The sequence below is a fragment of the Fundulus heteroclitus genome, chromosome 20, assembly GCF_011125445.2.
Source record: "Fundulus heteroclitus isolate FHET01 chromosome 20, MU-UCD_Fhet_4.1, whole genome shotgun sequence".
NCBI lineage: Eukaryota > Metazoa > Chordata > Actinopteri > Cyprinodontiformes > Fundulidae > Fundulus > Fundulus heteroclitus.
The window spans coordinates 15,320,806-15,335,250 of record NC_046380.1 but is presented as its reverse complement, the minus strand read 5'-3'; the positions used below and the strand labels follow the sequence as shown (position 1 = coordinate 15,335,250).

The window sequence follows — 14,445 nt, the reverse complement described above, 5'->3', positions numbered from 1 at the left end:
CAGGTTTCAAAAGCTCTCATCTGCAGAGCATAATTTCATTGCAATGTTCATTAAAAGCACATCCTTCTTAAAAGCTGCCATTACTGGTAGACAATCAGTGCAGCAGAGCAGCGTTTAACATAGAAAATGTGGCTCCCCCCCCCCCCACCCCCTGATCATATTTATTCTCTGTGCAGTCTGTTGAGCTGAATTCATTTTCCAGGTGCCTTCCGGTGCTGGCAACCAGTTTATCACAAAAAATCTTTGGAGGGATGATCTCCCACTGTGCTTCCCTGACAAGAACTGATTTCACAAGACTTTCCCCTGGCTCTATGACACAACACACTGACAACTGGACACAAACAAAGAGCTTTGACTGCTGCTCAGGCTGCTGAAAGACAGCGTTTTTTATTCCCCGTCATGGACAACGGGAAGTTAATTTAATTAGCTCGCAGTTTGATGAGACCTCACGCTTCACTGGTTTTGTATTCAATGGGAAAACACACAGAACAGAAGCCGATTCTGAAAGGTACTAAAAATCTTCCGCTGTCACAGCAAATCGCCTGTCAAGAGACGCAACGAAAAGCAGGAAATAGATTTGGGGCACAGGCTTCACGGATCTATTCGGCCACGTTTTCCCACAAGCCCTTGTTAAAATTCATCACACCGGAGCACGAGAGTGGAAATTACTAGAGAGGAACGAGGGGCTGCAGGCAGCCCTAGAGGTTTGACCTGGCAAATAAATCAAACAGAATACAAACTACTTTGGTAAATAGAAAAGAAACTGCAAAACTCGCAGCTGCTTTCATACAGAGCAAAGTACATCAGGGCTGATAAGTTTCTTGAAGGGCTTTCTGCAGAACGGCGGTCAGGTCTGATGTTTAATGAACAGCCTAAACACTCGCAGCATGTTGATGAATCGATCCCAACGCCATTTGTGACTTTTATTGATATTCCCAGTGAATCAGAGTGGTGTGATGTCGTAGCACAACTCAAACAACTGTCATCGTCGGGTCAGAGGCTGAATTGGGCCTCCAGCTCGTCTGTCGGCTTCTCTGAGTAATGACACTGCAAGCCTAATCTGTCTCCTCCAGAGTCTGCGGCTGATAACAGACATACACAAACAGAGAGATTGAGACGGACAAAATCTTCAGGCAGCAGGAGAATCTCACAGTCGGCTGCACATTCTCCGGGCCAATCTTGAAACATGACAGTCCGCATCTTGTAGGAGTGCAGAAACCGATAGCCGGCCTATATGTGTGAAGCACCTCCAAATTTCTCATCACATCAAGTTAAAATCTGCCCGGTGAAACAACAGCAGCAGGGCAGTTTCTGTGAACTGCTTAAACAGCTTGCACTCTGTAAGCGCTCATAAAACAACGTCTGAACTTAATAGCTGGTATGAGGGCGTAATGGTAGTCATGAAAATTACACTCGTAAATTTAAGTGAGTTTACCCCCCTGCTGATCAGGGTTATAACATTACTCATTGTTTTCAACAAGATTCGCTTGTAGGAGGCTCACCGTTCTCTGAATCAAGCATTTCTGAAGACTTCTCTGCTTTGCTCACTGCTTCAGCTGGAAGCCTAAAGGAAGAAATAAAACAGGAACATGTTTCAAATACGTTTCAACATCTTTGTATTTATTTTTTTAGATCTTCTGATTGATTAAACAAAAAGAGAAAAAAACTGATCATAACTATAAGAGGAGTATTTGTCCTATCCAGAGTCAACACCTTATGGGCAACAAGATGGTATGTGAACAACTTCAGCCCAAAGAATCAAGTTCTCACAGGAAAGCTGAGCTAAAGGCTGCCTGTTCCAAGCTGAATTTCGTTTTTGCAGTTCACACAAACATCAGTTTCACAAACCTTTGCACTGTAAAGTACGTTTTGCAAAAACGTACTTTACAGTCATAAAGTTACTTAACAGAATTATTTAAATAATAAGAATAAGATTTCCTTTACTGTCCCGCAATGGGGAAGTTTGGGTGTGACAGTGGCAAACACACAGACAGTCACACACAATTATAGCAATGAGAAAAAAAGAGAAGAAACAAGAGCAAACCGGTTTAATATAAAGTTAGCTCTAAAGTAACAGGAATAGAAGATAAGGGTAAATACCAGAGTAAATATTCAACAACAGGAAAAAAACTGTGGAAAAAAAATATATGTTGCTTCATTTGTTGCACATGTTTTGCATGCAGCATCTGCTTCGCTTCTGCACTGGGTTCATGACTCAGATTAAGGTAAATCATGCAGATTCAAAAATCAAGTCCAGCAACAATTTGCACCTATTATTGCATCAGTTCGCAGCTGTCCTGTCTCAGAGATTGAGAAAAAGAAAACTCCCTACAATATATCAGATTGTATATTTGATACATACTACTAATCTTCAGAAATATTTGCTGTACTGATTTGGGCTATATTGCCAGATTCTACATCATTACACTCAGTGCTACAAGAAACTGATGACTATGTTTATTTATTTACCTTTTGATTTTTAAAATCGCGTAAAACACTCTCCATTGGAAGGTTCGAAAGCCATGCAGATTATAGTCTCAATAATAAAAAGTTATATTTTTAACAAAGTTTAGGTAATTACTTGATCACAGTCATTATTTACAATAATTTGAGAAAGACATAACGAAGCAGAATCAATCCTTTTTCTGTTTTTTTTCTTCTCTTGCATCGAAATAACCACCTGCTTTCAGCATACAGGGTCCCTTTTCTAGCTGTCTGCATGATGGAAACTGCTCTGGTCTTTCAGAATCAAAAGCAATTTTCTCTGGCTGTAATTTACATAAATGTATATATATATATATATATATATATATTGGAAAGCCTCATTCTAAATGGACGCATGATACATCATCAAAATGTGAGGAAATTACAGCTTCTAAGAGGTGTGCCATTTACTTGTTGGAGCGACTATTGGAGCATATTTTCCTTTGCGAGGTGTCTGGGAACTAGAGGCTATTGAAACATTTTGGGAACATCACCTTTTACCATTATGCTCTATGATGGCCCTGTAGACCATGTAGACCGCTACAGGAGATCCTTCCTGCTGCAGCATCACCATCAACAACAACTGATTGAGGAAAATCCTATGAGCGACACCAATTTTTAATTTCCCTTAGGAATTAATTAAGTATTTTTGAATCAAATTAATCAGTGATACCGTTCTATAGCTTGGTTGTTGTTTTAATTGTTTCCCTCTGTACCAACCAACCAAGAAAAATAAACAATTCAATACATTTAGATTCTGAGGATTTTTTTATTGCCCCATTTGTCATCATGGTTCTAATTCAGAAAGTTGACTGTAAGACATAGTAGACATTATGACCACTGATTAAATTACAGTGGCGTTTGCCCTCTTAGATATATATATATATATATATATATATATATATATATATATATATATATATATATATATATATATATATAGAGAGAGAGAGAGAGAGAGAGAGAGAGAGAGAGAGAATATATATATATATATATATATATATATATATATATATATATATATATATATATATATATATATTTGATACACTCAAATGTTGCAGATCCCAAAAAAAATGTCTCCATCATTTGATTGGAGAAAAAGAAGCCGAGATCTGTACGGGGACACTTTTTTTTCTTAGCCCTTGAAGTAAGAGTGATCTTTTGGAAGTAGGTCACAGAACCACTCCATGTGACCATGCAGAAGCCAATGACTAGATTATGGTAGATAACTTTATATAATAACTGTCAAAAGTATACACAAACAGTCAAAAACTCCAAATGTATAGAGCAGTGAAAGAGCTAAGTAAGCAGCACTCAGTAGTGTTAGCAAGCCAACATGATTTACAACGTAATTCAAGAGTCTATTGCAAAAGTGGCAACAATGTCAAGGTTTAGCAAATAGATAAAACTTCCATCTGCAGGGAGCGTCTTTCTGAACCTCCAATCTGAGGTTGTCCAGGGAGTTATCTACAGAAGATCTTGACTGGGTCAGGAACGCTGAGGCCAGAGCCGACTCTCCTCACGGAGGAGGCTCCGGTCATTTAATGTATGTAACATCATGCTGAGGATGTTCTACCGGGCGCCGGTAGTCAGGGCCATCTTATTTGTTGTGATGTGCTAGAGAAGATGCCAGCAAGGCCAACAAGATCATCAGGAAAGCTGCTTCAGTCCTAGGGGTCTTTGTTGATGGTGTCAGAGAAGAGGATGCCGTGTAAACTGTGTAGTACCCTGGACAACAGCGCTCACCCTCTCCACCAGGTGATAACCTCACACAGAAGCAGCTTCGGCAGCAGACTTATCTCCCTCCAAAGTAAAACAGACACCAGAGGAAGTCTTTCTTCCTGTGGCCACCAGACTGTTTACTTCATCTACCTCAGGCTGGGAGAGGGTTAGTGGGGACACCGTGTCCTGATGCCAATATATCTCTTTATCCAATTTCACAGTTTCTACCTCATCATGCATTTGTTGTGTGAATTTTACCTAAATCCAAGCTACTAAATACTACCGTGTGCATGATTGCATATTGTATATTAGTGGTTCTCGAGGGCCCGTGTCCTGCAGCTTTTATTTGTTACTCTGACCAACACACCTGAGTCAGATAACCAGGTCATTAGCAGGACTCTGGAGAACTTGATGCAGACTGAGGAGGTAATTCAGCCATTTTAGTCAGGTGTGTTGCACCAGAGACATGTCTAAACGCTGCAGGACACCGGACCTCGAAGACCAGAATTGAGTACAACTGTTGGAAATAATGACTGTGTTTTGTTGCCTTCAGTTTCCTTATTTAATTTGATTTATTTTACTCTTATTGTCACATCAAAACTTCCCTATTGTGGGACAATAAAGGTATTTCTATGCTATTGCTGTATATTCCCACTTTGTATTGCTGCTGTTTCAAATCAATGCTCCTTGGGATGGATAAAGCTTCGTGAAGATTGAATAATACACAAACTGCTGAGTATCCCACATCCATAAAATCCAAACCCATCCCTTAAACTCTCACAACAGATAATGGATCAGATCAGATTGCCATGTCTACATGCTATTCATTTTCCAGTCTAGAGGTCTTTCCCGCTCACCAGCAGCACAGCCCAAATTGAACTGCTAAAATAAAGATAATTATTCGCTTGTAAATATATAAAAATAGTTTTAGCCCAGTATTTGTTGTTAGTTTATCCTCAGAACCTTGAACTATGTGTTTATCATTGAAAGGCTGTCAGGCCAGCTTTAGTGCAATAAATTCTTATGACTTTACAAAGTTGTAAACATTAAACCTTGTGTTGAAATGATAGGTTGAAACCACAATGCCAGGAGTTCAAGGAAGTGGTCAGAAATTATGAAAGGAGCTTGCAGCAGTATTTTATGTTTCTAAGCACTGGTTAGAGTGGCGGCCTTGTAGTTAGGAAGCCAGGTGTTTGTGTCTCGGAGAGGCCCTGAAGGGCATTTTTTAAATAATAAAATGTAAAAATACATAGTGTGAGTCACAATCTCTGTTCTTCAAGCCCGTTACGCATGAAATGTGTAAACGTGTGCGGCCACTCACGTGTTGTTCTGAGCATCGCTGCTGTCGTCGCTCTGCGGGTCGAGGTGTTCCGCGGCGCTGTTCTGGTTGCAGTCGCCCTCGGCTAATCTGGCCTGGGTGTCGCGTGTCGGGGAAGCATCGGTGGAAGCTGCTGGTTGGTTTTTATTCTGGAAACCGGCGTTGCAGAAGGCGACGGGGCTTTCGCTGTAGCCTCGGATGAAGAAGTGGTTGATGGGGGCACAGAGCGGGTAGTGGCCAGGACGCACAGGCTTGGCTGCAAGCGGAAACAGGGGACCCCAAAAAGACAAATTTCAACTTCCTAAAATTCGTGATGCATCTGGAGAGCTTTGAATGTGTTAATCTTGAACTTCTCAGGTACTCTTAATTGCCTCGGCATAATCCTGTGATGAAAACCATTATTTTGAAACCTCTTACATAAATCAATGCCTTGTTTCCCCTTAGCAGAGGCATATGTGTCTCTCATTATTTCGCCGCAATTATCTTCAGCTGAACCAATCATGATGGGAGCGGGTGATTAAAATAAATTATATTCCTTTTCTAAGCCTTTCCTCTCTTCATTAAATGCATACAGTGCAAATCCTGTCACGGGGGAATATTCCACCGAAGTGTTAAACCACTCCAAGCCTAAATGTTTTCTGCTTTCCAGTCATTGCCACATCTCTATGCAACAGATAAAACTTAAACAGCACAGCAGTGTTGTTCAATTTGGTAAACAGCAACATCTCACTATCCATCTGCTTCTGCAAAATGTGTTTTTAAAGGTACTTCTATTTCCTGACAGCAAAACAAGATTGGTTTTAAAACCACTTTCAGCAAAAAAAAAAAGGTGCTGCACCACGCTCATCCAAAAAAAAAAAAAAAAATAGAAAAAAAAAATGGTGATCCAGCAACGGCAGGAAAGAGATGACAGACGAGTGGAGGTAAAGCGTACTGGGAATGTTGTTTGCGAGGAAGGTACAGCAAGAACATAAAAGGGATGGCTGCAGCAGGGTTAGCGATTCCTCTCACCGTGCCATGGAAAGGCGGGGGAGTATCAGAAGTGAGGGGGATGAAATGTCAGGGACAAAAGGAAAACAGATGCCAGGAAACAAAGAGTCTTTCAGTCATAATCAGGTGTAAAGTTAAATCTCCTTAATTTGAATGAACGTCAATTATACATATAGAATTGTGGATGTTTTTTTTTCTTGTGTCTTTAGTTGCACATTTTTCACATACATATGTAAAATTCATAGTTGAAAAAATACATTTTACTGAAATTAGAGCTTTTCTAAATGTCAGGCCAAGTTAAGCCTCCCCCAGTGTGGGAGATTTCATCAAAAAACAAACAAACACAATGTGATGATGAAAAATTAAGCACCATTTTTAACATCTGAAGGGGTTTGATTTAAAGAGAAACTTAATAGATGAAATGTATTTATCTCACAATAGGAGTTCAGATTTGTCCCCGTTAGCAAAAGAATATGAAGATTTTATAACTAGCCTTTTCCAACTACTATCCTTGTTAAATAATTTATTATATTTAATCATAGGCAATAATCATTGAAGATTTTTTAACCTTTATTAGCAGTTCTCCTACCTTTCTGATAATTATCGTCCCTAAAAACTTCGCCCATAACACTCCCATGACAAGACTAAGGAGTGAATGTAAAAATGTAAAAACAAATCAATGTGTCCTCAACAGCCCTGCATTAGGAAGCTCAATTGAGTAATAACTTTGATGAATGCGTCTGATTATTGTTTGCCTGAAGGTGTGAGAATCCCATTGCAAATGAAATTGCTTGACTTAGTCCAACACGTTTAAAGAAATATTAGAAGCAGCACTGTAGTTTTCATTTATAGCTCAGTGATTCTCCCCCTGAGGGACACAGTCCCCTAAGGAGGGCGCTAGAGAGTCTTTTATGTGCACAATAAATGATGATCAAAAGTCTAGATTAATTTCATACTAATAATAGTATCTTCCTGTTGCATCTCTGCATGTGGGGCCTGTAGGGCCTGGCCCCAAGCTCGGGTCGTCCAATCAAAATACTGGAATTGCACTGGTTACGTTTACGTTCTGCTGGATAGTGTGTGACCATCTAGTGTTGGTTGTCCTTGCTAGCTCACTGAAGGACTGATGTGAATCTTCTCTGTTCAATAAATGAACAATATGAGTTATGTATAAAAATCAAATTACATTTAGCTTATATAAAATGGCATTTCTGTTGTTTTTGGTTTATGCTAATATCTTTGTTTAATTTAAAACTGATCAGAGTCAGGTTGTATGCATCACAAAAAAAAATAGTTGCTGCTAATAGGTGCTGAGTTTTAGTGCCCCAATAAATGTATCATGCCAGAGACACCACTGGTATCTTCCTGCATTACAAAGAGTTTGATGGAAATAAATATAACTACAGTGTATTAAAATTGAATATAGTTTTTATCAAGATTGTATTCCTTATGGGCTCTTTTACAGAGATGCAGTATGCCACACAAAGCATTGCTTGTAATCTGGACTTTAAGGTTAGCAAGCAGACATGTCATTTCATGCGTATGAGTGAGGTGTTCATATTACCTATCTGCGCAGCATGGGGGCGGCGGAAAGGATTGCGCCTCATCACATCCTTGATTCGCTCCACCTCCTGCTGGTAGCGTTGACGGTCCTTCATGGCGCCCTCCTTCGCCTCCTTCAGCGCTCCCTCCAGCGCCTTGACTCGCTCGGCTGTAGAGCGAAGACGTTTCTCCAGCTTTGGAAGCTCGCAGCGAAGATCTGCATTGTCGCGTACCAGCTGTAGCCCAGATAAAAAATTAAAAACAAATAACCAAACCCGGATGGACTATGTCAGCATTTAGTTTCAATGCTTCTCTGTGGCGTGGCATCTGCAGTGGCACTGATTTCATCTTTACACTGAAAACTGAACTTTTAGAGTGACAATGAGTGAAAGGTGTGACAGAAATATCAAACCTTTTATTTGGCTTCTTTTAATGTAGAGGACAAATATTTACAAAGTAGGAAAAAAACGTATTCTAGCAACATCACCAGTGTCACATGTATTGTCACCCTTGAAATGTATATATATATATATATATATATATGTATATATATATATATATATATATATATATATATATATATATATATATATATATATATATATATATATATATATATATATATATATATAGCATGGTTGGTATGACTCTACCAACTGGACAGCATTCAATTCATCGGTAATATTTTACAAGGTTAGAGCAAACAGAGAGGGAGTCTCATAATTGCTTTTGTACCTTCAGCTCTTCAGCTACCCTACAAGTTTTGATTTCAGCTCTAGGTTTGAGATGGTCATGAAATAAAGTTGTTTTTGTCTGCGTAACTATCTCTCTGTTGATTTGACTATACCATTTAAATCATTATCTTGCAAAAAGATTTCTATTTTAAACATTTTGTCTGTCAAAGCTTTCATGACGGAGAGCACTCTAGCAGGGTTATTTAGGTTTCTAAAAATAGGACAAAAACAACTAGCTGGCATGGAGCTAGAGCCTAATGGTACTGACAAGTGGTAGTAGTTTGCAAACAGTGCGGTAACCACTTTGTCAAAAACAATTCAAATACGGCAACAAAGTCTTAGCGTGCGGGATGCCAATAATTGTGGAGGCTGTCATTTGTTGATACATTTACTGAACTTTACAAAAAGAAATTGGAGGAAGAGAAACGATTTAGTTATTCAGGACAAAAATAAAACTAAAGACAAAATAACAAACAATGCTGTTGTAAATCATATAAAAACAGAGGGTAATTGTTTGAATAGGACCTCGGGAAGTAAAATCTGTGTGGAGATTGTTCTGCGTTTGATTTGCTGCTCCAAGCATGTTCCCCGTGGGAAGGATAATGACCGAACCCTTAAACAGTGACATTCTGCCAGAGCGTGATCATGCAACCTAATCTACGTCCTGCAGAGATTCTGAACTGAGGGCTTTACATGCAGGCGAATTTACCCAACAATCATAACCTTCATGAAGTCAGATAATTGACCTCAGACTCCGCTGCAGGAGTTTACAGTTTGGCAGTGAATCTTTTATTTCTTTTTTTTTTTAAAACAGAAAACAAAAGAGGAACAGAGCAAAGACTCCCACAGAAGGCAAGGGATATTCTAAGAGAAATCAGCTAGGCAGATCGACGGATGATTGAATCTACCACTGCCCCCCACTCTTTTTGAAAGTCTTATCATGTTCCTTGGAGAGGTTGCTGATTTACGAGCACAACTTGTTTTTTTTTTTTTCATCCGCACTGTACCAGCAGGTAGCGGATGGGATTGAGACCCCCAGCAGCATCCTTGGGATTGGTTTTCAGCCTGACAAACTACTGCAATGCAGCTCATACCAATCTGCCTGCCTGAAAATATTCTGCCAGTCTGCAAAACGTTTAGCACATCACCACTTCCTGTTCTGCAACGGTCCATTTAGGAATATTAAAGAAGATGTGAAGTGAGTGTGTGTGACTTTAAGTCTGTTTGTTTTGTGCTTGTGTACAAACACAGAAAATAAAAGTGTTAACATGTTTGAGAATGAATGGATTTATTTGTGCTTCTTAAATCTAAATGTATGGTGCAGCTTCTTTTGTCTTAAGTTTATACCATTTAACACCTCATGTTGTCCTGTTTCCAAGAAGAAATTCATGTACAGCTATGTTCAGAAGACTGAGGCTGCTAATTTTGCTTTGACCAACAGGAAAGCAGAATTTAAAATGTTCCCTTTCTCCCTTAAACTCAAATGACGACAGAGTAATAATCATGCATAAAGGTAAAAACTCAGCGTACAAAATTCATATCCTGTATATTTTCCAGTTTTCCATGCTACAAATCAACAAACTCAACTATATTTGAGTTGGATTTGAAGTGATGGGATTGATTAGATACGGTGTATAAACAGCAATGTTCAAGTCCTGCATCAGATTATCCACCGGATTAAGGTTGAGGCTTTGCCTGGGTCATTCTAGCACATGGAAATCCCTTGAATTTAACATTTCCATTTTATTTAATGTTCTTGTTCCGATCAACTTTAACCAGCTTTTTTGTCCCTGCCGAAGAAAAACCTCCCCACAGCATGATGCTGCCACCATGTTTCACAGTATTGGTAGCGTGAAAGGGTCATGGGCGGATAGTTTTCCTCCACATCTAGCATTTTTGATGTACGCCTAAAAGTGTCTTTATGACCTCATTCGACCAGAACAGCTTCTTCTGCATGTTCTACAAATGGGACTTGCATGTTTTCCATAAATGTCTGATTTGTGGAGAGCATGTTCAAGAGTTATCGTGGACCTCCTGGCTGTCTCTCTCTCTCTGATCATTGCTCTCCTCACACGCCTTGTCGGCTCAGGTGGACAGCATTATCTTGGCAGGTTTGCAGCTCTGAGGTGAAGACTCCAGCAGCACTTCAAATTCTAGGGAACAACTTTATTAACAGACCAGCGCGTTCCGGGTTGCGGCCTTCGTCTGGATCCAGGTTTTTAGCTGTGCCGTATTTTTTCCATCTTCTGGATAAGAATAACAGTTCTGGATCCAATCATGCAGTTCTGTGAGGTGCTCAAAGCTTAGGATATTGTTTTATAACTAAATACTGCTTTGAACATCTCCACAGCTTTATTCTGCGTTCCTTTTTCTTTATGAATGGAGTTATAGTTACTAATATTCTCCAGAAACCATCTGAAGCCTTTGAAAGAGAGCTGTATTCATGCTGAGATTTAAATACTCCCAAGATACTAATTTGGTGCTTTTTGCAATTGATCACACTTAATTTTATTTATGGAAGGTGGAAGAAAAGGGACTGAATCCAGACGCATGCCACTTTCTTGTGTTTTTTCCCTGAAATGTCACAATTATTAAAATCCCAATAAAGCAAATAGAGTTTAGAGCTTTTAATGTAAGCAGATGTGAAAACGACCCTTAAAACGGGAAGCTCTATAGACAAGTAAAAGCTTTCTGTTTTCTTATATCTCTTGTTTGTGTTACCTGTTTGTGAACCTTACTAAGCTGCTCCAAGTTGTTTTCAAGAAAGGAAATCTTTTGTTTTTGGGTGATAAATCCCCCGGTATCATCCGGTTCAAACCCTGTACTCTGGCAAAATAAAGAAAAGAGATCTGTCAGAACTGTGTGTCAGAAATTGGTGTTTTTGAAAATGCTGGAGCGTCGGGACTTTGAAGATCATTCGGTTTGTCTTACTTTTCGAACTCGAGTCGTGAGGTCTTGAACAAAAAGCTTGCGGAGGTTGTGCAGGGTGTAGAGTTCACGGGCCTACAAAGGGAGGAAATGAGTAAATTAGATGTTTAGTGGTTTATTTATTGAATAGGCAGCAACCGAGGGAGATGATTAGATTTGAACCGTGAATAATGACTTACAACAGTCTCCTCCAGCCCTTTGAGGTCCTGCTTTGACTGCTCGTGCCGTTCGCAGAGAAACCTGCAGACAGACCAAAACATGGCCAGACAGTAAATTTAAAAAACCCAACTTGTCTTTACACAAATGATTACCTCATTCGGATCAGAATAATTCATGACTGGAGAACAAAGGGAGCATAGACCGGCTGTTACACTCATGGGGGTGTTGCCCATCTGCCATCTGATGCAATATGCTGCAAAGGTCAGTGCAGAAATGGGCCCTTAAGAGCCAGCTGCTACCTCATTAACAGCAACTCTAATGGAGAAGCAAAATGGGTTGGACAGGACGGAAGATGCAACGAAGAACATTGTGGAACAAAAAAGGGTGTACGCGCCTACAGAACCGTTTACTGCAAAAACGCCGACAGAGCGGCAGAGCGAGGGGGTGATAAATAGAGGAAATAGAAGACAAAGAAAAAAGAAAAAAGAATAAAACGGAAGACGGGAATCTAAAGAGGCAGCTTGCCTCCAGGACTCCATATGGCGAGGTGTTTGAAAGATGGCCAGGACAGTAAAGACGAGACTCACGTCAGTTCCTCCAGCTGCCGGCTCTTGTGATGCTCCCGGCTCCTGAGATGTTCAAAGTCGCTGTACAGTTGCTCCAACTCGAGCTGCTGCTTCTGGTTGCAGCTGGAAAGGGAAGAAAACCGATCCAGTCAGGGCCACGTTTATAGCACAGAAACGTGGAGAGACCTATAAATGCTTTGTCCTTCAGCAGCTTTTGCAGAACGTAAAGCAGATATACAATCTGTTTTGTAAGCCACACCTGAGAGCTAGTTTTCTTCACGTTACTTTGTCACACTGCACTGCAGAAAAGCGATTCTCATATCTAAATGTTTTCCTACAGTGCTGTGAAAAGGTATTTACCCCCTTGTAGACGTCTGCAGTTTTTATTTTTGCCATTAACAAATGTTTCAGATCATCAAACACATTTAAATATCAAAGATAACTTGAATAAATACAAAAATTAGTTTTTAAATTATCTTTCTAAGCCAACCTGGCCCCTTGTCAAAAAGTATTGACCCGTACTTTTTAAATCAGGAATTAACTGAAATTATACTTTTCCTTGTTTAGTTACACCTGCCACACAGCCAGACTTGTAAAGTCAATTATTTTAAGCAGAACCCGTCTAACTGCAGCTTTATGTAGTTAGCCTTTTTAAAATCACTTTTAATGTTTAGCTCAGTGTAATCTGTTTTGTGTTTTAATGTGTTTAGTGTACTATTTTGAATTGTGTAATTGATTTGATGTGCTTTTTGCATGGAAAGTGACTGAATATTTAGAAAAGTGCTTTTAAATAAAATGCATTATTATTATTATTATTATTATTATTATTATTATTATTATTATTATTAAGTTCCCAAAAAGCAACACTTTATGCCGCAATAAAATAAAAAGTCAAGAAAAAGGCTCTATTAATCCAGAGGGGGTTACAAAGCCATTTCCAAGGCTTTGGGACTCCAGTGAGAGCCATCATCCACAAATGGAGAAAACACAGAGGAGCGGCGTAGCTTCCTGGGAGTTGACAGCCAACCAAAACTTTTCCTCACAAAGGAAGTCACAATAGACCCCAGAATAGTATCTTGGGCGCTGAGAACCTAAAAGGCATTGGTTAATGTCAGTGCTCATGGTTCAACTACATGAAAAAGACCAGGCAAAAATGCTGTCAATGGAAAGATTTTAAGGTCAAAACCATAGCTGACACTAACATCCATCCATCTATCCATTTTCTGATCCGCTTAATCCCTCATGGGGTCACGGGGGTTTCTGGTGCCTATCGCTGACACTAACATTTTCTTAAAAATGATACAAAAAATCCGAAAACACACGAGTTCAAGTGCAGTTGTGTAACACAGTGGGACGATGATCTGAAGAGCACTAACTAGTACTACCCCTCAAAAGGGCAAAATAAAAAATGAAGGTGTATTATTGGACAAGTCAAAGTCTGGACTTATATCTGTAGAGGTGATATATCATGAAAAGCCCTCCAATGTGGCTAAATTAATACAATCTTGCAAAGCAGAGTGGGCAGAGATCTCTTCACAGCAGTGTAAAAGATCATTAGCAATGGTTGCCACCGAGAGCCACACTACCAGCTGTAAACGGTTTATTCAATTACTTTTTAACATAACCTTTGATAGATTAAATATAACTCGGTTATATTTGTCTGATGTTAAAATGAGTTGGTGATTTTATACATTTAGATCAGACAAAAGAGCAAAAGCCGAAGAAATCTGCAAGGGGGCAAATACTTTTTCACAGCAGCGTATTTGTTTCCACATATTACTTGACTCTTTAAAGCCAAAAACCTTTGGCCTGGCCTTGCCACATATCTTTCTATCAGAACAGAAAATAACTGTCCTCCATGGTCGGAGGCATCTCTGGGCTCAGTTCAGTGGTGTGCAGCAAAGAATTACGAAGAAGCACCAGAGTTTTTTTTTTTTTACTCGGGAGTTTAAATTCACATCAGGGCTTCAAGGCCTAGGCAGACATTTTGGCAGCAAAC

The 14,445-nt window shown here is 39.6% G+C and overlaps 1 protein-coding gene across 2 annotated transcripts in view; it reads right to left on the bottom strand.

Annotated features, from left to right (window-relative positions):
- kif5ab (kinesin family member 5A, b) overlaps positions 1-14,445 on the bottom strand; it is a 110,914-nt gene that overhangs the window by 9,429 nt on the left and 87,040 nt on the right. For both annotated transcript variants that reach the window (XM_012869352.3, XM_012869351.3), the window contains exons 20-26: positions 12,468-12,569; positions 11,901-11,961; positions 11,725-11,796; positions 11,515-11,619; positions 8,082-8,295; positions 5,531-5,783; positions 1,503-1,564 (exon numbers count right to left, since the gene is read on the bottom strand). In XM_012869352.3, coding sequence (XP_012724806.2) covers positions 1,503-1,564; positions 5,531-5,783; positions 8,082-8,295; positions 11,515-11,619; positions 11,725-11,796; positions 11,901-11,961; positions 12,468-12,569 — 869 coding nt within the window. The remainder of the gene's footprint in view (positions 1-1,502; positions 1,565-5,530; positions 5,784-8,081; positions 8,296-11,514; positions 11,620-11,724; positions 11,797-11,900; positions 11,962-12,467; positions 12,570-14,445) is intronic.